General features: G+C 42.9%; 1 protein-coding gene across 1 annotated transcript in view; it reads left to right on the forward strand.

Annotated features, from left to right (window-relative positions):
* Window positions 1-27,606, forward strand: part of LOC121540439 (low-density lipoprotein receptor-related protein 8-like) — a 269,383-nt gene that overhangs the window by 154,137 nt on the left and 87,640 nt on the right. The window contains exon 4 of the mRNA XM_045207759.1: window positions 22,088-22,216. Coding sequence (XP_045063694.1) covers window positions 22,088-22,216 — 129 coding nt within the window. The remainder of the gene's footprint in view (window positions 1-22,087; window positions 22,217-27,606) is intronic.

Below are 27,606 nucleotides of genomic sequence, written 5' to 3' on the forward strand. Positions count from 1 at the left end.
TACCTTACAACCTGGAATTAAAATGGGATTTATGGGGGTTTGTATCATTTCATTTACACAACATGCCTACCACTTTGAAGATGCAAAATATTTTGTGTAGCTCAGCTGGTAGAGCACGGCGCTTGTAACGCCAAGGTAGTGGGTTTGATCCCCGGGACCACCCATACACAAAAAAAATATGTATGCACGCATGACTGTAAGTCGCTTTGGATAAAAGCGTCTGCTAAATGGCATATTATTATTATTATTATTACAACAGAAAACTTGAGCGTGCATAACTATTCACCCCCCCAAAGTCAATACTTTGTAGAGCCACCTTTTGCAGCAATTACAGCTGCAAGTCTCTTGGGGTATGCTTCTATAAGCTTGGCACATCTAGCCACTGGGATTTTTGCCCATTCTTCAAGGAAAAACTGCTCCAGCTCCTTCAAGTTGGATGGGTTCCGCTGGTGTACAGCAATCTTTAAGTCATACCACAGATTCTCAATTGGATTGAGGTCTGGGCTTTGACTAGGCCATTCCAAGACATTTAAATGATTCCCCTTAAACCACTTGAGTGTCGCTTTAGCAGTATGCTTAGGGTCATTGTCCTGCTGGAAGGTGAACCTCCGTCCCAGTCTCAAATCTCTGGAAGACTGAAACAGGTTTCCCTCAAGAATTTCCCTGTATTTAGCGCCATCCATCATTCCTTCAATTCTGACCAGTTTCCCAGTCCCTGCCGATGAAAAACATCTCCCCAGCATGATGCTGCCACCACCATGCTTCACTGTGGGGATGGTGTTCTCGGGGTGATGAGAGGTGTTGGGTTTGCGCCAGACATAGCGCTTTCCTTGATGGCCAAAAAGCTCAATTTTAGTCTAATCTGACCAGAGTACCTTCTTCCATATGTTTGGGGAGTCTCCCACATGCCTTTTGGCGAACACCAAACCTGTTTGCTTATTTTATTCTTAAAGCAATTGCTTTTTTCTGGCCACTCTTCCGTAAAGCCCAGCTCTGTGGAGTGTATGGCTTAAAGTGGTCCTATGGACAGATACTCCAATCTCAGCTGTGGAGCTTTGCAGCTCCTTCAGGGTTATCTTTTGTCTCTTTGTTGCCTCTCTGATTAATGCCCTCCTTGCCTGGTCCGTGAGTTTTGGTGGGCGGCCCTCTCTTGTCAGGTTTGTTGTGGTGCCATATTCTTTCCCTTTTTTAATAATGGATTTAATGGTGCTCCGTGGGATGTTGAAAGTTTCGGATATTTTTCTATAACCCAACCCTGATCTGTACTTCTCCACAACTTTGTCCCTGACCTATTTGGAGAGCTCCTTGGTCTTCATGGTGCTGCTTGCTTGGTGGTGCCCCTTGCTTAGTAATGTTGCAGACTCTGGGGCCTTTCAGAACCGCTGTATATATACTGAGATCATGTGACAGATCATGTGACACTTAGATTGCACACAGGTGGACATTATTTCACTAATTATGTGACTTCTGAAGGTAATTGTTTGCACCAGATCTTATTTAGGGGCTTCATAGGAAAGGGGGTGAATACATATGCATGCACCACTTTTCCGTTATAAATTAGTAATTTTTTTCATTTTACTTCACAAATGTTGACTATTTTGTCCATTACATGAAATCCAAATAAAAATCCATTTAAATTACAGGTTGTAATGCAACAAAATAGGAAAAAGCCAAGGGGGATGAATACTTTTGCAAGGCACTGTATGTCTCCCTCTCCCACATCTGTCTCTCCATTCATCAATCCATCCGTTATTTTGGTGTATGTATAATTCATGGTGTGGGGTGTGTTTGTGTAAGCGTAGGCTAATGAAGCAGTAAATCTCACTCAGCCAGCCAGGGTGTGGGGAGGGATACAGGGGAGTTTAGGCCCACACATCAGGAGGGAGACAGCGAGATGCATGGGGAGGAGGCACACATATTATGCCCTCCTGACTTTCTCCTGCCCTTCTGACCACAAACTCCCACTCTGTCGTTTTCTCCTTCCCTACCTGTCTTTTTATCTACTTCTCTCTGTCCTTTTGTCCATCTCTCTCTGTCTTTAGTTTTTTCCTTATATAGTGTTCCCTCTCTCCATCTTCCTTTTTTTCTAACTGTCTCTCTCCCTCTCTCTCGATCTCCAGTTTCTAATATATAATATAATATATATGCCATTTTGCAGACACTTTTATCCAAAGCGACTTAGTCATGCGTGCATTCATTTTACATACGGGTGGACCCGGGAATCGAACCCACTTTCATGGCGTTGCAAGCGCCATGCTCCACCAACCTGTTTTCTCTCCCTCTCTCCTCTCCTTTCATCTCCTGTCATCTCTTCCTCAAGGCTTTTTCCGACTTTGAGGCAGCTCACTGGATCATCCAGTTGAGTAGTGTGAGCAGATATTCCATCCTGTAGCAGAGACAGAGGTTCCAGTACAATTGCCACCATATGCCTTATAGTATGTAGTGTATTACTTTTGACCAGCACCCTATGGGCCCTGGTCAAAAGTAATGGACTAAATAGGGAATATGGTAGCATTTGGGACACAGTTAGAGACAGTACTACTGTGTTTTATTGATTGGCTATCTATGTGATAAAGGTTTACAGTGCACGTACAGCCACTTCATCCACTGCGTTTATCTTGCTATCACACCCACCCGAGTCTGAAAATCTCAGTTTAATTATCCGAATTCACAGACTATCACCTGTTTATTACCCACACATTATTCTAGGCCTAATTGATGACCTGTCAAAGTATTAAAAACAGTACCAGTATAGCTCTCTTTTCATCATGTGGGTGTGGGTGTTAAGAGCATCTCTATCAAATAAACCTCTTTCCATTATACTCATCACTGAGCCTGTGCTATGCATGATAGTGATATTCACTGTTTTATGTGGTGACTGGTGAGTAATCCAAATTGAATGGATTTTCGGAGGCAACTTAGAATAATGTACCGGTATATATTCTGTATCCTGCTTTTCATTGGCTGTGAAGTAATGGCTGTTGTGTTCCTGGTTATTACAACCTTTAGAAAAGAAGACATTATTGAATCTATTCCTCACCTTTATTGCCTCATTTGGGTAAAAAACATTCTGCTTTTTACTATAGCTATGTCTCTTTTCCTCCACCGGTGCTTCTGGGGGCTTGCATGTGTGTGTTCATGTGTGTGTGTGAGTGCATGCGTGTTTGTATTCAGACCCCTTGACTTTTTCCACATTTTGTTAGGTTACAGCCTTATTCTAAAATTGATTAAATCGTTTTTTCCCCTCATCAATCTACACATAATACCCCATAATGACAAAGCAAAAACTGTTTTTTAGACATTTTTGCTAATTTATAAAAAAAAAAAAATGAAATATTACATTTATGTAAGTATTAAGACCCTTTACTCAGTACTTTGTTGAAGCACCTTTGGCAGCGGTTACAGTCTCAAGTCTTCTTGGGTATGACGCTACAAGCTTGGCACACCTGTATTTGGGGAGTTTCTGCCATTTAACAATGATGGAGGCCACTGTGTTCTTGGGGACCTTCAATGCTGCAGAATTGTTTTGGTACCCTTCCCCAGATCTGTGCCTCGACACAATCATGTCTCTGAGCTCTACGGACAATTCTTTTGACCTCATGGCTTGGTTTTTACTCTGACATGCACTGTCAACTGTGGGACCTTATATAGACAGGTGTGTGCCTTTCCAAATCATGTCCAATCAATTGAATTTACCACAGGTGGACTCCAATCAAGTTGTAGAAACATCTCAAGGATGATCATTGGAAACATGATGCCCCTGAGATCAATTTCGAGTCTCGGGTCTGAATACTTATGTAAATAAGGTATTTACGTTTTCGCTTTGTCATTATGGGGTATAGTGAGTAGATTGCTGAGGACTATAATTTAAAATAAAATCCATTTTAGAATAAGGCTGTAACGTAACATAATGTGGAAAAAGTCAAGGCGTCTGAATATCCGAAGGCACTGTATGTGTGTTGCATGATACCAGGCAATGCTGAGCTCACCATGCTAGACTTCGTCATCATCCATCCTGCCATAATCACAGAACTATTGAGTCCTCTGTGATGACATCCATACAGCGTGGTGTGACAGGGACTTAATACCTTAAACCAGCTTCCCCATACTCCACTCTACTCCCTCTACTCCCCTTCCTTATACAGATGCCCTCTACACAGACGCCACGCAACAAATTGATTATCTTTACATTAGCCCGCTGGGTTATGAGCTATCTGAATCAATCACAGCGGAGGTTAGTTTTAGCCTAGGCCCAGAGCAACAGATGTTGGTGTGTGTGTGTGTGTGTGTGTGTGTGTGTGTGTGTGTGTGTGTGTGTGTGTCTGTCTGTGTGTGTGTGTTTGTTCATTTGTTGTGTGTGTGTTCATTTGTCGTGTGTGTGTTCATTTGTCGTGTGTGTGTGTGTGTGTGGACGCTGGACTGGTATGATATGCAGCTCCGCTCCCTTCCCTCCCCAGTGAAAGGGAATTAGGGAGGCAGTTAATCAAAAGTGCATTAGCATACGATTGCACACACTGCCCTTCTACCCCACTCATAATAGATGCTTAGTCTGGAAACGTGGGCTGAATAACAAAACCCACCCACCACCACCACCACTACCACCACCACCACCACCACCATCACACTATCTCCTTCTTAGCTTTGCACCCTTCCCCCCATTCCTCCCTTTGTCCTCTTCCCTCCCCCGTTTTCCCCATCTCCCCACCACTCTCTGCCCTGGCCATATCTATCTCTCTTTCTCTCTTCCTTTTTCCCTATCCCTCTCTTTGTCCTCTCCTCTCCTCTGTTATCCCCATCTCCTCCCCCTCTCTGCCTCTCCCCGTTGGCTCTTCACCCCAACCCTCTCTCTCCCCTGTTCCTTCCTGCATCTCTGCCTTCCACACCCTCTCTCTCCATGATGAAGAGGTGACAACAGTAGACCTCCACACACAGCCTCTCAGGTGGGGAGTGTTGGGTAGCGAGGGTAGCCGTTCACTAATGCAATATCGAGTGGAGAGAAACCCCAGACACATTGATCTGCAAATTGCTCATAACTCTGGTTCAGTGTGATATAATGCCAAGAGTGTTTGAATAAGTTAGCAGAGCTGATTCTCCTGAGGTCTAAATAGCTGTGTCTCTCTCCTTCCGAGCTGGGTGCTGGTTGTTGTACTGTAGGCCCAGTAGGGACTTAGTTGGCTATTAGCTGGCCAACGTGTTTGCCTCTGATTCTAGCCGTGTCAGAACAGAGCGGATGCAATATTCACATCTTACAAAGTCAGTCAGACTTCAGGTAAAAGGGAATAAATGCCCAGCGAGTCGAAGCATAGAGTGGAGGTGATTGGCATGTAGGTGGGAGGAGTGTGTGTGTGTGTGTGTGTGTGTGTGTGTTTTGAGCTTGTTAGTGTGTGTATATGCCTCACACAATGTGTGTTCTCACTAGTGTTGCCACCTTCAAACACTGTGAGCTTAAAGTCGTGGAGGAGTCTGAGAGTGCTCCTGGCCCTGATCTTAGTCTGCCATATCTTTTCATCTGAAAAGTTATGTCCAAAAAACTGTCGATAAGCATGTCAATATACCTCACACAGTCTGCAACGCTGCACTAGTCCTACCTGTCAGAACATACTGAGAGAGAGAGAGAGAGAGAGAGAGAGAGAGAGAGAGAGAGAGAGAGAGAGAGAGAGAGAGAGAGAGAGAGAGAGAGAGAGAGAGAGAGAGAGAGAGAGAGAGAGAGAGAGAGAGAGAGAGAGAGAGAGAGAGAGAGAGAGAGAGAGAGAGAGAGAGAGAGAGAGATCCAATTGAGGTCCCTGAGGTTATACCACTAATACACACTGACCTTTGAAAGGAAAATAAACTTTTAATGATACCATCAGCTGGCAGGGTATTACCAAGAGGGTCTGACTACCTTGGGTTCCAGACTGTTTCTGCATTCAAAGCTACCTGTACACTGTTGCCTTGCCTTTAAAGCAGTAAGTTGGCTCAAGCAGAAACAGAATGGCAACCAGGCTTGTTTTCCAACCTTGGGCCTTATACATTAGGCCAGCTATATTATTGACTATAAGTATGTGGTCCTCTGTAGCTCAATTGGTAGAGCATGGCACTTGTAACACCAGGGTAGTGGGTTCGATCCCCGGGACCACCCATACGTAAAAATGTATGCACACATGACTGTAAGTCGCTTTGGATAAAAGCGTCTGCTAAATGGCATATTATTATTATTATTAAGTTTAATTAATTAATTATTAATAAGCCCTATATTGAACTGTATAAACCTAATGACAATTAATGTAGTGTCATTCCTCTGTAGTTTGTTTTGCCTGTTGACGGACGGTCACTACAGTCAGTGATTGGCAGTTGATCTCAGACCCCTCCTTCCTCTGAGCTGCAAACAGCCAATCATACCAATTCCAATCCATCCTTTGCTGTCAATCCCTCATTTAGTCCAGTGAGCCGACAGGCAAGGGACGGTGTGTGTGTGTGTTAGGATGGACATTATCGGTCTGTGTAGAGGCTCTGAGATTAGACGGCCCCGTATGACAGTAGCCTCAGGGCACACACACACAGACACACAAACACACACACACACACACACACACACACAAACAGACATAGAAACACACACGCACAACAGACACACAGCAGTGAGACTACGGAATACAGTTGCCTTCAGCTTGAGGATTGGATGCATTGAGGAAATAAGTGCATTACCCAAGAGGTTTCAGTTACTCCACAGATCTGAGAAGCCTATATCAATTAATGAAACATCCCTACCTAACCATATTCAAACCCAGCCTGCTGTATTGTCCTGATCAGATATCAACCACCTTATAAAACAGACAATAACTAGCTCATCCCCCTCCCCACACATACCCATATACAAACACACACACATACTCACATACATACTCACTCACTCACACACACACACACACACACACACACGCACGCACGCACACACATCTTCTCATCTCCCGTCTTCCTTCAAACCCAAATCACTGCTTGGATACACAGGGACACACCAGACTGGCTCGCCATTCGCCCGGACACAATAGCCATCTGCTGATGAGGAGATGGCTAGCTGCTCACTCAAATGGGATTTTAGGAAGAGACTTAATTTTGGTTCCTGAAAAGAAAAAGAAAAAAACTAATTTAAAAGCAGACACATTTAAAACCGACTCACGCGAGACCCAGCTATTCACAGAGAGAACAGATGAAGTGATAGAGCCTGGCCAAGAGAAGAGAGGAAAAGAGAAGCCTGCTTCTCTCTGCCAATTTCTACCCGAGCCCAAAGCCCAGAGCCACCAAACATAACCTGAATAGACAAAACCTGGCAACACTAACATTGCTGAAACACACACAGGAAGATATGCACCGAAATGGCACCCTATTTGCACTATATAGGGAATAAGGAATAGGGTGCCATTTCAAACCCAAACAGTATTCCTTATATGGGCCTTGGTCAAAAGTAGTGCACTGTATAGGTTATAGGGTGCCATTTCAGATGCAGCCACAGCCTCAATGGGACACAAGATCTCCACCATTGAAAAAAAAAAAAAAAAAAAAGGAAAAAATGTATAATCCCACAGGGAATAACACAGTAAAAATGACAGAGTGAATTTAACTCTATTTGAAGAAAATGTAACTCTGCTAAAGACAACATTTGGTCCCAGTCCAAAAAGAGCAAAACTTACTGTGGCAACAGAGTAATTTTTTCAGAGTTGTATTTGCTAAATTTAGTGTTGATATTTAACTCTGCATTTCGTTCTGTACTGTATTAATTGAAAATAACTCTGTCACTTTTTTTACTCTCTGCAGTGTTGTTCCGTATTCTAGAGTTTATTGTTTAGAGTAATGTTTAATCCTACCATTGGTATACCAGATACCCCCGCAGGCCCCGCAAGGCGGGAGGGGGCCCACGAGCTCTGGAGGCCCATGTGCCTGTCATCGATGTCTATTAAAACATATAAAAATATAGATTTTGACAGTAACCCTCCATATGTACTAGTAACAAATATCCTTATGTACTAGGAAGCTAAGAGTTTGTTTCTTGGGCTTCAGGAATTTGACAGAAAAAGTGCCTCAGGCCTTAAAAAATTTAACTGATTGAAAGTATAAGGGGGATATCGGAGAAGGAATGCCGTGGTCAAGGCTACAAAGGTGCCAGTGCAATGAGTGGATCTTACTCAGGTGTTCAAAAGCTCATATCAGACCGAGAGCCTAATGCTTCTTATGTAGTTCTTTATGAGTTTTAGTTTAGAAAACGATCTCTCCGCAGAAGCGACAGTTACAGGGATGGTAAAAACAGCTTGATTGCCGTAGCAACATCAGGGAAACTGTGCAGAAGGGAGGAGTGCTTCAAATACAGCAATTCTGCAACATCTTTAATTGAGGCTATCATTCTCCTTAATTGCCAGCCTCAACACGTTACGGAAAGAGATTAACTGTATAGGAAGCTCTGGGTACAGGTCGTCTGGATACTGGACAGCCATTAAATTGGTAGATGCAAACAGATTATCATATTTAGTGGACAACAGTTCTTGAACTGGCTTGAACAAAAAAGTGGTTTGCGATTTTCGTTCATACTGGAGAACCGGCGTTTGAGTTGTGTTTGCAGTCCCTTATCTCTGGGATATCTTGGCATGCATCATTCTAAATTGTGTGCAGCGCAATGGACAAATAATGCACAATGTCTCAGGAAAGACTGTCTGGGTTGGCAATACTCAGTATAGAAAACAGTCGGCCCCGCAACCCTGGACCCTTTGGAGACCAGGGAGTCTCTCAAGTTGGATTTAATTTGATTTAGGCCTAATTTAATTTACCTTGAATATTGCAGCCCACTTGTACAGGCCATTTATTAGCCAAACAAAACCCGCTGAGTTCAACAATAAATAGTAGCTGAATTTATCCTCAAGCCGACTACTTTTTTCCTCATTGTTAGGCTATTTGATGTGTTATTCTTATAAAAAGTTTAGAAATAGCACCTAAATTGCAGCTAAAGACGGTATATAACTATAGATAATGAAACTGCATAATGAAACAATCCCTAGTAAGCTAGTGTTTTGAGGGTGGACTGACTGTAGTATTTGGCATTAATAGACTGGTTTTACACACAACAACTTTCTATCCAAGCTGGGAGAGAGCAGGAGGACGGCTCATGTCATTCAGCTGTATATTCTACAAAATCAATTGGTAGCTGATTAATATTCTGTTGTATCGGAAATGTATTTCACAATCTGCTATGTTTGAATTTCCAACTTTAATTACTGAAAAAGTAATTACATTATTGCCACCAGCCAGCAGTCTAAAAATGGCAGCATTGCGACACAGTGTATAGCTTCGTGAAATGTTAGGCTTAACCTAAGAAAATGAGTCCTACCAATAAACAGTTATCCATTAGCTAAAGCAAAGCTATGCCCTGGCACCATAGAAAGCCTATCATTGATTCGATAGGCATGCAACAATATAGACATGTTGCAATTTCAGCACCATGGACAGCGATCGGCAGTCTACTTTGTGAGTGGCTGTCTGGCTGACACATTCGATTACTGCGTTACGTCAGTAACTCCTACCAGTGTCATTACACATTTACTCTTATACTAAATAGATGTACTCTGATCAGGGTAAACACAGCATTTTTTTTTTATTACTACCATAAATTAGTCAACATAAAATATTGCATAACAGGATTTGTTTATTACACGAGATGCTAAAAACAGCCCAAACAGTACTAGCATGGTGTACAATCTTTGAAATAAAATACATTCTAGAGCATTAACAGACATTACCAAAAGCAATAGGGACAGAACGAATTGAAACCCACACCCCTGTGCCTCCGTGGGGGAATTTCTCCCCACAGATGCATGACCTTCTGATTCCGTACTCTCCCTACATGACATGTACTATTGTTCTGTTACTGTGTGCAAGCGTAGAAATAAAATCACATGAAGCAGTGCGGGACCACAAACAAACTTGAATCATCACCACCATATGACATACAGTGAGGGAAAAAAGTATTTGATCCCCTGCTGATTTTGTATGTTTGCCCACTGACAAAGAAATTATCAGTCTATAATTTTAATGGTAGGTTTATTTGAACAGTGAGAGACAGAATAACAACAAAAAAATCCAGAAAAATGCATGTCAAAAATGTTATAAATTGATTTTCATTTTAATGAGGGAAATAAGTATTTGACCCCCTCTCAATCAGAAAGATTTCTGGCTCCCAGGTGTCTTTTATACAGGTAACGAGCTGAGATTAGGAGCTCTTAAAGAGAGTGCTCCTAATCTCAGCTTGTTACCTGTATAAAAGACACCTGTCCACAGAAGCAATCAATCAATCAGATTCCAAACTCTCCACCATGGCCAAGACCAAAGAGCTCTCCAAGGATGTCAAGGACAAGATTGTAGACCTACACAAGGCTGGAATGGGCTACAAGACCATCGCCAAGCAGCTTGGTGAGAAGGTGACAACAGTTGGTGCGATTATTCGCAAATGAAAGAAACACAAAAGAACTGTCAATCTCCCTCGGCCTGGGGCTCCATGCAAGATCTCACCTCGTGGAGTTGCAATGATCATGAGAACGGTGAGGAATCAGCCCAGAACTACACGGGAGGATCTTGTCAATGATCTCAAGGCAGCTGGGACCATAGTCACCAAGAAAACGATTGGTAACACACTACGCCGTGAAGGACTGAAATTCTGCAGCGCCCGCAAGGTCCCCCTGCTCAAGAAAGCACATATACAGTGGGGAGAACAAGTATTTGATACACTGCCGATTTTGCAGGTTTTCCTACTTACAAAGCATGTAGAGGTCTGTAATTTTTATCATAGGTACACTTCAACTGTGAGAGACGGATTCTAAAACAAAAATCCAGAAATTCACATTGTATGATTTTTAAGTAATTAATTTGCATTTTATTGCATGACACAAGTATTTGATACATCAGAAAAGCAGAAATTAATATTTGGTACAGAAACATTTGTTTGCAGTTACAGAGATCATACGTTTCCTGTAGGTCTTGACCAGGTTTGCACACACTGCAGCAGGGATTTTGGCCCACTCCTCCATACAGACCTTCTCCAGATCCTTCAGGTTTCGGGGCTGTCGCTGGGCAATACGGACTTTCAGCTCCCTCCAAAGATTTTCTATTGGGTTCAGGTCTGGAGACTGGCTAGGCCACTCCAGGACCTTGAGATTTTTCTTACGGAGCCACTCCTTAGTTGCCCTGGCTGTGTGTTTCGGGTTGTTGTCATGCTGGAAGACCCAGCCACGACCCATCTTCAATGCTCTTACTGAGGGAAGGAGGTTGTTGGCCAAGATCTCGCGATACATGGCCCCATCCATCCTCCCCTCAATACGGTGCAGTCGTCCTGTCCCCTTTGGAGAAAAGCATCCCCAAAGAATGATGTTTCCACCTCCATGCTTCACGGTTGGGATGGTGTTCTTGGGGTTGTACTCATCCTTCTTCTTCCTCCAAATACGGCGAGTGGAGTTTAGACCAAAAAGCTCTATTTTTTCTCATCAGACCACATGACCTTCTCCCATTCCTCCTCTGGATCATCCAGAGAGTCATTGGCAAACTTCAGACGTGCCTGGATATGCGCTGGCTTGAGCAGGGGGACCTTGCGTGCGCTGCAGGATTTTAATCCATGACGGCGTAGTGTGTTACTAATGGTTTTCTTTGAGACTGTGGTCCCAGCTCTCTTCAGGTCATTGACCAGGTCCTGCCATGTAGTTCTGGGCTTATCCCTCACCTTCCTCATGATCATTGATGCCCCACGAGGTGAGATCTTGCATGGAGCCCCAGACCGAGAGTGATTGACCGTCATCTTGAACTTCTTCCATTTTCTAATAATTGCACCAACAGTTGTTGCCTTCTCACCAAGCTGCTTGCCTATTGTCCTGTAGCCCATCCCAGCCTTGTGCAGGTCTACAATTTTATCCCTGATGTCCTTACACAGCTCTCTGGTCTTGGCCATTGTGGAAAGGTTGGAGTCTGTTTGATTGAGTGTGTGGACAGTTGTCTTTTATACAGGTAACGAGTTCAAACAGGTGCAGTTAATAGAGGTAATGAGTGGAGAACAGGAGGGCTTCTTAAAGAAAAACTAACAGGTCTGTGAGAGCCGGAATTCTTACTGGTTGGTAGGTGATCAAATACTTATGTCATGCAATAAAATGCAAATTAATTACTTAAAAATCATACAATGGAAAAATTACAGACCTCTACATGCTTTGTAAGTAGGAAAACCTGTAAAATCGACAGTGTATCAAATACTTGTTCTCCCCACTCTGTACATGCCCGTCTGAAGTTTGCCAATGAACATCTGAATGATTCAAAGGAGAACTGGGTGAAAGTGTTGTGGTCAGATGAGACCAAAATCTAGCTCTTTGGCATCAACTCAACTCGCCGTGTTTGGAGGAGAAGGAATGCTGCCTATGACCCCAAGAACACCATCCCCACCGTCAAACATGGAGGTGGAAACATTATGCTTTGGGGGTGTTTTTTTGCTAAGGGGACAGGACAACTTCACCGCATCAAAGGGACGATGGACGGGGCCATGTACCGTCAAATCTTGGGTGAGAACCTCCTTCCCTCAGCCAGGGCATTTAAAATGGGTCGTGGATGGATATTCCAGCATGACAATGACCCAAAACACACAGCCAAGGCAACAAAGGAGTGGCTCAAGAAGAAGCACATTAAGGTCCTGGAGTGGCCTAGCCAGTCTCCAGACCTTAATCCCATAGAAAATATGTGGAGGGAGCTGAAGGTTTGAGTTGCCAAACGTCAGCATCGAAACCTTAATGACTTGGAGAAGATCTGCAAAAAGGAGTGGGACAAAATCCCTCCTGAGATGTGTGCAAACCTGGTGGCCAACTACAAGAAACGTCTGACCTCTGTGATTGCCAACAAGGGTTTTGCCACCAAGTACTAAGTCATGTTTTGCAGAGGGGTCAAATACTTATTTCCCTCATTAAAATGCAAATCAATGCATAACATTTTTGACATGCGTTATTCAGCCTTTTTTTGTTGTTATTCTGTCTCTCACTGTTCAAATAAACCTACCATTAAAATGATAGACTGATCATTTCTTTGTCAGTGGGCAAACGTACAAAATCAGCAGGGGATCAAATGCTTTTTTCCCTCACTGTATGTATGTCAAATGCTTTGTGAAACAAAATATCATTAACATCAACAACATGGGGTCCCTTTCTTGTCAAGTACAATTTAAAACGCATTAAAATTTTAATAAAGACACAGTTTGTCTAAAGCAAAGGTAACCAGCTGTACGTTGTGTGTCATCTTTTACAAGAATAGACTGGATTTCGTGAAATATTGGCATGTCACAATGAACTTTAACGCAAACAACCAAATCTGAACGGTATACATTCCCTTGATGTTTGGCCCATTTTACACTCAAAACCTTAGTGGAAGAAGCCACCTAGAGTGCATTTTCTATCTCATGAGCTCCTTCCATTACATTCAAGGACAACATTTTCCCTGGACAAATATCCAGTCTACACTACCAGTCAAAAGGTTTGGACACACCTACTCATTCCAGGGTTTTTCTTTATTTTTACTACTTTCTACATTGTAGAATAGTAGTGAAGACATCAAAACTATGAAATAACACATATGGAATCATGTAGTAACCAAAAAGTGTTAAACAAATATATTTTATATTTGAGATTCTTCAAATAGCCACCCTTTGCCTTGATGACAGCTTTGCACACTCTTGGCATTCTCTCAACCAGCTTCATGAGGTAGTCAACCGGAGTGCATTTCAATTAACAGGTGTGCCTTGTTAAAAGTTAATTTGTGGAATTTCTTTCCTTCTTAATACATTTGAGCCAATCAGTTGTGTTGTGACAAGGTAGGGGGGCTATACAGAAGATAGCCCTATTTGGTAAAAGACCAAGTCCATATTATTGCAAGAACAGCTCAAATAAGCAAAGAGAAACGATAGTCCATCATTACTTTAAGACATGAAGGTCAGTCAATACGGAAAATCTCAAGAACTTTGAACGTTTCTTCAAGTGCAGTCTCAAAAACCATCAAGCGCTATGATGAAACTGGCTCTCATGAGGACCACCACAAGAATGGAAGACCCAGAGTTATGAAGGGGTCTGAATACTTTCCTGCTGCAGAGGATAAGTTCATTATGGGGTTCATTATGGGGTGTAGATTGATGAGGAAAAAAATGAAGGGGTCTGAATACTTTCCGAATGCACTGTAGGTCAAATGTTTGCCAGATGTATGCCAGGTGACTGGTGTTTCTTGGCCAATGTTTTAGTTAAGTTTTTCACTAGTAATTTTGTAATAAAATATGTTTTGCTTCGTAGCGCATACGCCAGCTATGGAGAGTTTTCTGAATACATTGCGGATAATACACCATCAAATTATGCTTGGGTAACAAACTCATCCAGGAAACAATTGCTTAAACAGTCTGTGGTGTTCTGCAATCAAATGCTTCAAATAGACTGTAATACCATCTGATAACACTAGAGAATATACAATGTTGAGTATTTGAAGCAACAAACGCAGAAAATGCGAGTGTTGATCACATGGACACACCAAGTCACCAAAAATAAGTGGTAGATTGCGTAGTAGACACCAAGACTCAATGTTATTTAAGCCCAAATCATTGTAACCCTGAAGTAACATCACTGCAGGGGGTCTGTTGTTTCTTTTCATAGAATAACCATAGTTGAAGCTCTGAATTCTCATGTACATGTTTTAGGTGAAATGCTCATTTTGCAAGTGTTGTAGTAGCAAATTCAACTGATATTACCCAACACCCTCCAAGATGTCATGCATGACATCAACTGAAAAATTCTCACTTGTATGAAAGTACTCTAATTCATTTAACAGGCAAGATTCTTTAACACCCATCACATAGGGCAGAGTGGGATTTCTCTGCATTGTTTGGCAGTGTTCCACATGCATCTCTTTAGTTCGCAATACTATCTTAGGACTGTCTTCACTAAACTCTGTCTGAAAGTCGTTTTTTTCAGCGAGACAGAAATGGCAGCAATATCTTGCACTAAAATATTCCACAAAACCAAGTAAACCATGAATACCAAGGTTGTCACCTGTTACTTGGACAATAGTTCCATGAATTTGGTGATTGTGCAAGGGAACCTTAATTCCATCTCGTACAATTGGGTCAAGTAGTGAGTGAAACCCATAGGTTTTTAGATCTTGAGCATGAAATAGAGAAACCAGTTGATTATTGAGCAGAGAGGAATTGCACTTTGGAGAGACATTTCTTAAAGTAAAGTAAGTGGCACCCAATTTATGTATGCCACGCTTCGATCCAAGAGCATTACCGGTTTCAAAGTCGTCATAGAAGAGCTACATTTATTTCACACGTTTCTCTTTTGAGAACAGAGCATGATTTTTAAAGAAAGATCCATCACTTAAGTCATAAAGTAGACTTTCTTTGGGACCATCCACAGGCTGCAACATTTCGTTTATGTGTGCATTTTTGTAAATAGACTAATGTCTGCAAAATAGATTTTCCAGTTGCTCAAAACACTGATCTATACTGAACTAAAATATATATGCAACATGTAAAGTGTTGGTCCCATGTTTCATGAGCTGAAATGAAAGATCCCAGAATTTTTCCATTCACACAAAAAGCTTATTTCTCTCAAATGTTGTGCACAAATCTGTTTACATCATTGTCAGTGGACATTTCTCCTTTGCCAAGATAATCCATCCTTCTGACAGGTGTGGCATATCAAGAAGCTGATTAAACGGCATGTTCATTACACAGGCCACTCTAAAATGTGCAGTTTTGTCACATAACACAATGGCACAGATGTCTCAAGTTTTGAGGGAGCGTGCAATTGGCATGCTGACTGCAGGAATGTCCACCAGAGCTGTTGCCAGATAATTAAATGTCAATTTCTCTACCATAAGCAGCTTCCAACGTTGTTTTCGAGAATTTGGCAGTTTGTCCAACCGGCCTCACAACCACAGACCACGTGTAACCACACCAGCCCAGGACCTCCACATCCAGCTTCTTCACCTGCGGGATCATCTGAGACCAGCCACTCAGACAGTTTATGAAACTGAGGAGTATTTCTGTCTGTAATAAAGCCCTTTTGTGAAAACTAATTCTAATTGGCTGGGCCTGGCTCCCCAGTGAGTGGGCCTATGCCCTCCCAGGCCCACCCATGGCTGCACTCCTGCCCAGTCATGTGAAATCCATAGATTAGGGCCTAATGAATTTATTTCAATTGACTGATTTCCTTATATGAACTGTAACTCAGTAAAATTGTTGAAATTGTTGCGTGTTGCGTTTATATTTTTGTTCAGTATATTTTACACCTACTGTAATATAATTGTTGCAGTTTCCTGTAAAGACAGACACTTCTTCACTAACTCTTTAGCTTCACTGTCGATATCTCTTCCATAGAACTGTTGTTTCACCAACTCCTGCTGCTTTGAGTTGAGCTATTGTTGCGGCACAATTATCTACAATACTCTTATTATACAGAGCTGAATCACAATGTGAGTTTCGTGTTGGCACATCACCAAAATTGTTTGCTGCAAAACTGTTAGCAGCGATAGAGGGGCCTCCACCATCATTATCAGAAACTGCTTCGGTACGCTCTTCATGTGCCTTGTTAAGATGCTTTCTAAATCCAGACAAAGTGCCAAATACATGTGAACAACCAACCTGACCACACTTTAAATGCAGACAAAGAACATGAATTAACTTCAGATGTTTTACAAGGCTATTGGCATTTGCCTGGCGGCATTTGCAAACAAAACAAACATGTCTGTATCTCAAACAGATCTGTTTAATGCAACATTCTGGCCCTCAGCTCTGCTACACTGGGATTCGCCCTTAGTTGTATCAAGGAACTACTCATTCACCTACTCATTCAAGGGTTTTTCTTTATTTGTACTATTTCCTACATTGTAAAATAATAGTGAAGACATCAAAACTATGAAATAACACATATGGAATCATGTAGTAACCCAAGGAACCCAGAGCCACTTAGTTATCGCTTTTGCCTTATGACCAGGTGCTCCATCATGCTGGAAAAGGCATTGTTCGTCACCAAACTGTTCTTGGATGGTTGGGAGAAGTTGCTCTCGGAGGATGTGTTGGTACCATTCTTTATTCATGGCTGTGTTCTTAGGCAAAATTGTGAGTGAGCCCACTCCTTTGGCTGAGAAGCAACCCCACACATGAATGGTCTCAGGATGCTTTACTGTTGGCATGACACAGGACTGATGGTAGTGCTCACCTTGTCTTCTCCGGACAAGCTTTTTTCCGGATGCGCCAAACAATCGGAAAGGGGATTCATCAGAGAAAAGGACTTTACCCCAGTCCTCAGCAGTCCAATCCCTGTACCTTTTGCAGAATATCAGTCTGTCCCTGATGTTTCTCCTGGAGAGAAGTGGCTTCCTCGCTGCCCTTCTTGACACCAGGCCATCCTCCAAAAGTCTTCGCCTCACTGTGCGTGCAGATGCACTCACACCTGCCTGCTGCTATTCCTGAGCAAGCTCTGCACTGGTGGTGCCCCGATCCCGCAGCTGAATCAACTTTAGGAGACGGTCCTGGCACTTGCTGGACTTTCTTGGGCGCCCTGAAGCCTTCTTCACAACAATTGAACCTCTCTCCTTGAAGTTCTTGATGATCTGATAAATGGTTGATTTAGGTGCAATCTTACTAGCAGCAATATCCTTGCCTGTGAAGCCCTTTTTGTGCAAAGCAATGATGACGGCACGTGTTTCCTTGCATGTAACCATGGTTAAAAGAGGAAGAACAATGATTTCAAGCACCAATCAATCAATCAATCAATTTTATTTTATATAGCCCTTCTTACATCAGCTAATATCTCGAAGTGCTGTACAGAAACCCAGCCTAAAACCCCAAACAGCTAGTAATGCAGGTGTAGAAGCACGGTGGCTAGGAAAAACTCCCTAGAAAGGCGAAAGCCTAGGAAGAAACCTAGAGAGGAACCAGGCTATGAGGGGTGGCCAGTCCTCTTCTGGCTGTGCCGGGTGGAGATTATAACAGAACCATGCCAAGATGTTCAAAAATTTCATAAGTGACAAGCATGGTCAAATAATAATCAGGAATAAATCTCAGTTGGCTTTTCATAGCCGATCATTAAGAGTTGAAAACAGCAGGTCTGGGACAGGTAGGGGTTCCATAACCGCAGGCAGAACAGTTGAAACTGGAATAGCAGCAAGGCCAGGCGGACTGGGGACAGCAAGGTGTCATCATGCCCGGTAGTCCTGACGTATGGTCCTAGGGCTCAGGTTCTCAGAGAGAAAGAGAGAACGAGAGAATTAGAGAGAGCATACTTAAATTCACACAGGACACTGGATAAGACAGGAGAAGTACTCCAGGTATAACCAACTAACCCCAGCCCCCCGACACATAAACTACTGCAGCATAAATACTGGAGGCTGAGACAGGAGCGGTCCGGAGACACTGTGGCCCCATCCGAAGAAACCCCGGACAGGGCCAAACAGGAAGGATATAACCCCACCCACTCCGCCAAAGCACAGCCCCCGCACCACTAGAGGGATATCCCCAACCACCAACTTACAATCCTGAGACAAGGCCGAGTATAGCCCACAGAGGTCTCCACCACAGCACAAACCAAGGGGGGGGCGCCAACCCAGACAGGAAGATCACGTCAGTAACTCAACCCACTCAAGTGACGCACCCCTCCCAGGGACGGCATGAAAGAGCACCAGCAAGCCAGTGACTCAGCCCCTGCAACAGGGTTAGAGGCAGAGAACCCCAGTGGAGAGGGGAACCGGCCCGGCAGAGACAGCAAGGGCTGTTCGTTGCTCCACCCTCCTTTTAAAGCTTCCAGTCTGTTATTCTAACTCAATCAGCATGACAGAGTGATCTCCAGCCTTGTCCTCGTCAACACTCTCACCTGTGTTAACGAGAGAATCACTGACATGATGTCAGCTGGTCCTTTTGTGGCAGGGCTGAAATGCAGTGGAAATGTTTTTTGGGGATTAAGTTCATTTTCATGGCAAAGAAGGACTGTGCAATTAATTGCAATTCATCTGATCACTCTTCAAAACATTCTGGAGGATATGCAAATTGGCATCATAAAAACTGAGGCAGCAGACTTAAAATTAATATTTGTGTCATTCTCAAAACCTTTGACCACGACTGTAGACATTGTTAATGTTGTAAATGGCTATTGTAGCTGGAAACTGTTGATTTTTAATGGAATATCTACATAGGCGTACAGAGGCCCATTATCAGCAACCATCAGTCCTGTGTTCCAATGGCACGTTGTGTTTGCTAATCCAAGTTTATCATTTTAAAAGGCTAATTGATCATTAGAAAACCATTTTGCAATTATGTTAGCGCAGTTGAAAACTGTTGTGCTGATTAAAGAAGCAATAAAACTGGCCTTCTTGGAAAATGGCTTAAGGACAACAAAGTCAAGGTATTGGAGTGGCCATCACAAAGCCCTGACCTCAATCCTATAGAAACTTTGTGGGCAGAACTGAAAAAGAGTGTGCGAGAAAGGAGGCCTACAAACCTGACTCAGTTACACCAGCTCTGTGTGGAGGAATAGGCCAACATTCACCCAACTTATTATGGGAAGCTTGTGGAAGGCTACCCGAAACGTTTGACCCAAGTTAAACAATTTAAAGGCATTTTTATTTATTAACTCTATATTTAGTAAAGGCACATGACATGAGGTACAAACCACATTTGACTCTAGCTTCTGTAGCACACACACACGAGGCACGCACATAAGCCTAGAAAAAGTATGAAAAAGTATCTACAGCTGACACAGTTAACAACATCATAGTTACCTAGGCACACATCCATTACTGAATACTCAAATCGAATGCAGGTTTAGGTTAACTATCTAGCTAGCTTACACGTGTGGCTTTGGTAGCCATCTAGCTAATGTAACTAGCTAGCTAAGCAGCCATCTAGCTAGCCAAAGAAGCAACACTCACGTCAGCCAAAGTGGAGTATAGAATGAATGACTGACCTTAACACACTATAACCTGCATTCGGGTTGAGTATTCTTGCAAATATTTTTATTATTACTAACCCTCATTGTTCTATATGTGATTCTAGTTTGCAAACGTTAGCTGGCTAGATGGCCAAGTTAGCTATTATTAGCTATTAGCTAGCTAGGTAACGTTAGCTAGCTGCTGTAGCTAAGTTACCCTGGTAGCTAATGGTTAGATAACTTTAGCTATTTGCTACTGCAACTTTACAAAACATTTGGTGCCGAATTGCCACACGGTTATTGGTTTATTCATAATAAGGAATTTTGCCGCTTCAAGTACCTGCCTTGGTATGTTCATTCTGTCAAACTGACCTAAAATGATAAGCTAGCTAGCTAGCTACATTTTGAGAATGGCGCCAAACCTAGCTTGGTTAAAAAAACAGGCTATACCGATCGACCAGTGGAGGCTGGTGGGAGGAGCTATAGGAGGACGGGCTCATTGTAATGGCTGGAATGGAATGCATGGAATGGAATACATCAAATACATATGTTTGATGTGTTTTATACCGTTCCATTTATTCCATTCCAGTCATTACAATGATCCAGTCCTCCTATAGCTCCTCCCACCAGCCTCCACTGCGATCGACTGCTAGGTGATTACTATTTTGCTTGGAACTAACTAATGATAAATGGTTGACTTAGGCCAAATATGAATTTCAAAACCATATTACTTACCTGAATGCAAAGACTACTTCTGACAGTGTCAGCCTGAGGTGAATGCGAGGAAGGAAATATAAATGGCGGCAAAATCGAAATGTAACTGCAAATCTGTGGGCGGGATCACATTGACTAGCAATACTTATAAACACTTTATTCAAATTAACTCTGTGTTTTACCTCCGACTCTAGTGGTCAGAATTAGTCATTTAATTCGAAAAATTGTTAAAGCTGTTTTTTTCAAGTAAAATATTAATAACTGCTGTAATGCCTCCATTATTTGCTGTGTATATTGATCTGGGGGGTTGCTATGGCGGGTTGCTGGGCGTGTTGCCAAGCAGTGACAGTCCGAAATGTATAATTGATGGAGCAACTTTTGACACTGGGTCTAATGTAATCTAGTATATAGTCCCATTGGGCCCTCTTTGACTGGGGCTGGGAACCGGGGAGGAGAGGGGAGACAGAGAGAGGAGGGAGGATGGGGGGAGGGTGGTAGTGTGTAATCTAGGATATAGTCCCATTGGGCCTACTCTTGCTGGTAGGGCTGGAAATTGCCAGGGACATCACAATACGATATTATCACGATACTTAAGTGCCAATACGATATGTATTGCAATTCTCACGATTCTATATGCATTGCGATTCGGTACTGGGATTTTATTGCGATTCAATATTTTACTCACCATATGTCTGCTGGAGAGGGACAAGAGAGAGCCATGAGAAAATGAGTTTTCATCAGTCATGGAAATAAAAGTGCTGAAAACAAATTGGCTCCCTATTTAAAAAAAATAATAAGATGGAGAACAAGTTATGAAGGAATAATATTGTGACATTGTCAAAACAATACGCTATATCGTCAAAAATAATATCCCGATATGTAACTGTATAGATTTTTTTCACCCCATCACTACTGGCAAGGGAAGGGTGGGCAGAGGGGGAAAAGAGAGAGGATGGGGAAGGAGAGAAAGGTGGTAGCAGTGCTGTTTGTGGAAAGGGGGGAAGAGATGGGAGAGCAGGGATTTGCTGTCTAGGCCAAGTGCAAACTGTGTTTTTCTGACTCTAGGAACCACATGGGCTAGCTAGGGAACAGAAACAATGGTCTGCCTCCTTAATATGGTTTCACTGGATGGAATGATCCGCACATGTGCCTTCGTGTGTGTGTGTTTTCGCTTTGTGTGTTTTTTTTTTTCTGTGTGTGTTTTTTGCCTTTGTCTTACTCTGCGTGCCCACTCTAATTGCAGGCATTTGAGGGGGAATCGATTTGAGCAACATGATAACTGAGTTATCTGGCTGTTTCATTGACTAACTGTGTCCTTTCTGTCCCTCACTCCCTCCCTCTCTGTCTATCTCTCTCTCTCTCTCTCTCTCTCTCTCTCTCTCTCTCTCTCTCTCTCTCTCTCCCTCCCTCCCTCCTTCCACTGATAGGTCGACAGATGTGCCCACCTGAGAAGTTTGACTGCGGGGGTTCGGCCAGCAAGTGTGTCTCATCGTCATGGCGATGTGACGGGGAGAGGGACTGTGAGAACGGAGCAGACGAGGACCAGTGTTCCGCAGGTAAGACGGGAGGGGGGAGAGAAGAGGGACAGAGGGGGAGGGAGATAGGGAGAACAAAAACACACAATTTGATGGAAAGCATGAGTGATATGAAGAGAGGCATATATTCCTCCAAATCAATCGTTTTTGGTTTTTCTTAACGGAAGCTAATTTGTGTTGAGGTAACGGTGTTGGAACAAATAGTAGGTGTGGTATTTATAGCTCAGTGTCCCAGCTGCCAGTGTTGTTGGTTTGTGTTGATGTGTATAGAACCTTCAAAGACCTCATCTTTCCCCTACTGACGTTTTCTTGATCAATTCTCCCTGACACTGGGTGAGTGGGAAAAGCAGGTTCCTACAGCAGCTCGTAAGTAGGACAGATTTGTCTCTGTGAATGGCTGTGATTGAAATATCTGTCTGTCCGTCTGTGTGGAATCTCATATACTGAGGTGTTACCTGAGGCCAGGGGTGTCAGTTGGGTATGGCAGGGTATGGCAGGGTATGGCAGTCGCCACACTCTAGCTCAAGACCAACAATTTAAAAGTATGCTACAAAAAATTAGACTAAAATCATTCCAAGACTGGCGGACAGCTGTTTTATGCACCGGTTACTTTCACATTGATGTCGGCATTGGCGGCGCGTCCAATAGGCTAGGGGAAGATAAGCTTCCCCTAAAGTACATTTAATTACATTTGCCAAAATGAGCTATATCATTACTCGTGCCTATACAGAAATGAATAAAATAATTCAAAATACTACACCAGAGAGCATGATTTGGCCACAGAGGACTCTTCGCTTGTTTTTAAAATGAGCTGTGGATTGTTTTAAGCGCACAATTTGGGAAGCCCGTGCAGCAAATAGCCTCTACCAAATAGCTGATTGAAAGCAGTGAAATAGGCCTAGGCCTATCACAATATTTCAAAATACAATTGTAGGACAAACATAGTTTAGAAAACATATGGCTATTGCTGAAAAGAGAAGACAAAATAAAATACTAGTTATCAAAATGCTCAACTCCCAGTTGAGCAAACAGTAGCCTATCTTATTGGCACCAGCGGAGAGCATCGGCCATATCCCCGGTGAGTGGGCATATTCACAAATTATATCGTCCTCCAGGCTAGATGGAAGTCATATTGTACAATTTGTGTCTCCCCTTCTCATAGGCCTAGATTACATGGTTGCATTCAAGGCAAAGTTGTTTTTACTGATCTGTTTGTCAGTGTCAGCAGAGTAGGCTACTAATTGCTTATGTCTCCAATTATAGTAGAATTGCATGAAATGTGTTTATAAAAGGCAAACATTTTCCCGTGCAAAAAAATATGAAACGTCTCTGATTAGACCTAGTCTATGTCACTATGTGTTCAGGTATGCATTGTTCAGAACTGTCTGTTTTGCTAACAGAGATTGACTTATACAGGGTCTTGCAAACGTATTCATCCCCCTTGGCGTTTTTCCTATTTTGTTGCATTACAACCTGTAATTTTAATGGATTTTTATTTGGATTCCATGTAATGGACATACAAAAAATAGTTCAAAAGTTAAATGAAAAGAATAACGTGTTTCAAAAAATTCAAAAAAATTAATAACGGAAAAGTGGTGTGTGCATATGTGCCCCTAAATAAGATCTGGTGCAACCAATTACCTTCAGAAGTCACATAATTAGTTACAGTGAGGGAAAAAAGTATTTGATCCCCTGCTGATTTTGTACGTTTGCCCACTGACAAAGAAATGATCAGTCTATAATTTTAATGGTAGGTTTATTTGAACAGTGAGAGTGTCATGATTAAACTGGATTTGAACCCAAATGCAGACAACTACACCGAGCCAGAGAAGGTTTAACAGGTTTATTTACAATGTTCAATTTGTCCAGGTTTCCAATAATAGGGGAAGAGAAAGTCCAGGTTACAGGGAGGGTAACAGATCCAGGTCAGAGCAGGTGTGGTACCGTAATGTCCTAGTGTCCGTGGTGAGTCCAAAAGGGAGGTCCGGTAGTGGAAAGCAGGATGGTGGTGGCAGGAGTGAAGCGGAGGCAGGAGTCAGGTTCCAATAATCTGTGGCACAGGAGAAAAGTAAATAGAACAGGCCAAAAAACACAAAGAGCGAAAACAAACAGGTTGAGTCGGCAGCGAGACTAACATGGTCGTCTTGACTATGATCTGACGATGAGTGGCAAGTTTGACCGGGTCTTAAAGGCTGAGGTGATTATGGTGAATGAGCTGCAGCTGGAACCCTGACTCCCGCACACCAGACTTCACTCCTGCAATCAAGGACAGACAGAGGGGAGGGGAAGAGCAGAGAGAGCTACCTAGCAGCAGTAGGCCTAACAGAGAGAAGAGCAGAGAGAGCTACCTAGCAGCAGTAGGCCTAACAAAAATTCAGAAAAACGCATGTCAAAAATGTTATAAATTGATTTGCATTTTAATGAGAGAAATAAGTATTTGACCCCTCTGCAAAACATGACTTAGTACTTGGTGGCAAAACCCTTGTTGGCAATCACAGAGGTCAGACGTTTCTTGTAGTTGGCCACCAGGTTTGCACACATCTCAGGAGGGATTTTGTTCCACTCCTCTTCTCCAAGTCATTATGGTTTCGAGGCTGACGTTTGGCAACTCAAACCTTCAGCTCCCTCCAGAGATTTTCTATTGGATTAAGGTCTGGAGACTGGCTAGGCCACTCCAGGACCTTAATGTGCTTCTTCTTGAGCCACTCCTTTGTTGCCTTGGCTGTGTGTTTTGGGTCATTGTCATGCTGGAATACCCATCCATGACCCATTTTCAATGCCCTGGCTTAGGGAAGGAGGTTCTCACCCAAGATTTGACGGTACATGGCCCCGTCCATCGTCCCTTTGATGCGGTGAAGTTGTCCTGTCCCCTTAGCAGAAAAACACCCCCAAAGCATAATGTTTCCACCTCCATGTTTGACGGTGGGGATGGTGTTCTTGGGGTCATAGGCAGCATTCCCCCTCCTCCAAACACGGCGAGTTGAGTTGATGCCAAAGAGCTCGATTTTGGTCTCATCTGACCACAACACTTTCACCCAGTTCTCCTCTGAATCATTCAGATGTTCATTGGCAAACTTCAGACGGGCCTGTATATGTGCTTTCTTGAGCAGGGGGACCTTGCGGGCGCTGCAGGATTTCAGTCCTTCACGGCATATTGTGTTACCAATTGTTTTCTTAGTGACTATGGTCCCAGCTGCCTTGAGATCATTGACAAGATCCTCCCGTGTAGTTCTAGGCTGATTCCTCACCGTTCTCATGATCATTGCAACTCCACAAGGTGAGATCTTGCATGGAGCCCCAGGCCGAGGCAGATTGACAGTTATTTTGTGTTTCTTCCATTTGCGAATAATCGCACCATCTGTTGTCACCTTCTCACCAAGCTGCTTGGCGATGGTCTTGTAGCCCATTCCAGCCTTGTGTAGGTCTACAATCCTGTCCCTGACATCCTTGGAGAGCTCTTTGGTCTTGGCCATGGTGGAGAGTTTGGAATCTGATTGATTGATTGCTTCTGTGGACAGGTGTCTTTTATACAGGTAACAAGTTGAGATTAGGAGCACTCCCTTTAAGAGTGTGCTCCTAATCTCAGCTCGTTACCTGTATAAAAGACACCTGGGAGCCAGAAATCTTTCTGATTGAGAGGGGGTCAAATACTTATTTCCCTCATTAAAATGCGTTTTTCTGTCTCTCACTGTTCAAATAAACCTACCATTAAAATTATAGACTGATAATTTCTTTGTCAGTGGGCAAACGTACAAAATCAGCAGGGGATCAAATAGTTTTTTCCCTCACTGTATATCCTTCTGTGTTCCGTTCAGTAAAATTATATTCCTCTATGTTTTGGAGGTACAGAATTGTGTTAGCTGTTATTTCAAATTGAAATGGTTAGGTATTGTTGGCACATTCATACACCATAGTATGCACACGTGGGCTTTCATTCCTGCATAATGAAAACTGGATGTGTGCCAAATACAGGAGTATTGGCTGGCAGAAATGCCTGGGAAAATCTATATAGATATATATATATATATATGTTTGCGCTGCAGAGTACTGGATAAACCCCCCCCTCCCCCCACCCTGTTAATTACAGCTGCTAATTGAGCATAGCCATATGTTGAATTATACATGGATCCAGACAGAGAAGGTCGTTATTAGATTTTAAAAGCCCACTGAAGAAGGTTTACCAGCTTTTAATATATGATAATATGGAATCAGGTTTGTTTAGGCACACAGGCCCTCCTGCTGCTCCTTGCTGGAGTTGGAGACGGGGATGGTGGTTAGTACTTGTTAATGAATGGAGAGACTGAACAGGGGAGTGGGAGCAATGGGGTAGAAAATAGAGAGTGAGGCTGGAGCTTTCATGTTAATCAGGGAATTCACACATCAAAAGGCCTGGTTTGTTGTACACCCATATGTGTGTGCGCGTGTGCATGTTGTGTGCACATGTTTTTTTTTGCGTGGTTTGTCTAAATCGTGTGTCTCTCTGTCGCCAGGTAATCAGTCAGGCTAGCTCAGGGTCAATAATAATAACTAATTTGTTGAAAGACGATCGCAAACAGAAGTCAGGCCCAATTCATCAGAGCTCCGCGGCCTGTCTGTCTCAGGGACTTCGAGAGGAGCGATATGTTTGTCATTTATTTATACAGAAGATGAGTCGACTTTCAGGCCGCAGGTCTGTGGAGAGAGAAAAGGACAGGGATATTGTTGCATGTTAAATGTTGCCCCGCAATGGTTATGTGGGCCAGCTTTTCTCACATAAATACAGTATAAACACACGCACACATGCATGCACAACGACACACACGACACACATTACATTACCTTTAACTCCTTGCCCTTACCACAGCAGCTTAGTTCTTAGTGTACACTCTTAGAAAAAAGGGTTCCAAAAAGGTTCTGCGGCTGTCCCCATAGGAGAACCCTTTTTGGTTCCAGGTACAACCCTTTTTGGTTCCAGGTACAACTATTTTAGGGTCCATGTAGAACCCTCTGTAGAAAGGGTTATACATGGAACCCAAAAGGGTTCTACCTTGAACCAAAAGGGGTTCTTCGAAGGGTTCTCCTATGGAGACAGCCGAAGATCCCTTTTTGGGTTCTAGATAGTACCTTTTTTTCTTAGAGTGTAGCAGGCAGTGTGGTCCTGAGGGAGCTCTTAGCTAGCTGTGGTCTGAACATCACAAGAACACACTGCTAATAATAGACTCTTATTATAGCTACATACTATAGTTATACGGCAAGTCAGATACCTAATGTTACCATTCTGTAAAGTAAGCTACTGCTGTACCTGGCCATAAAATCCAAAGGGAGTTGTATATGTGTAGCCTGGGACAGATAGGTCCCAGTCTAAGCTGAGTATGTAAGACCTTCCTCTTTCTCTCTGCTCTGCCATGGCAGGCTGTGGACTGTAAGGAATC

Source organism: Coregonus clupeaformis, chromosome 26, assembly GCF_020615455.1.
Source record: "Coregonus clupeaformis isolate EN_2021a chromosome 26, ASM2061545v1, whole genome shotgun sequence".
Taxonomy (NCBI): domain Eukaryota; kingdom Metazoa; phylum Chordata; class Actinopteri; order Salmoniformes; family Salmonidae; genus Coregonus; species Coregonus clupeaformis.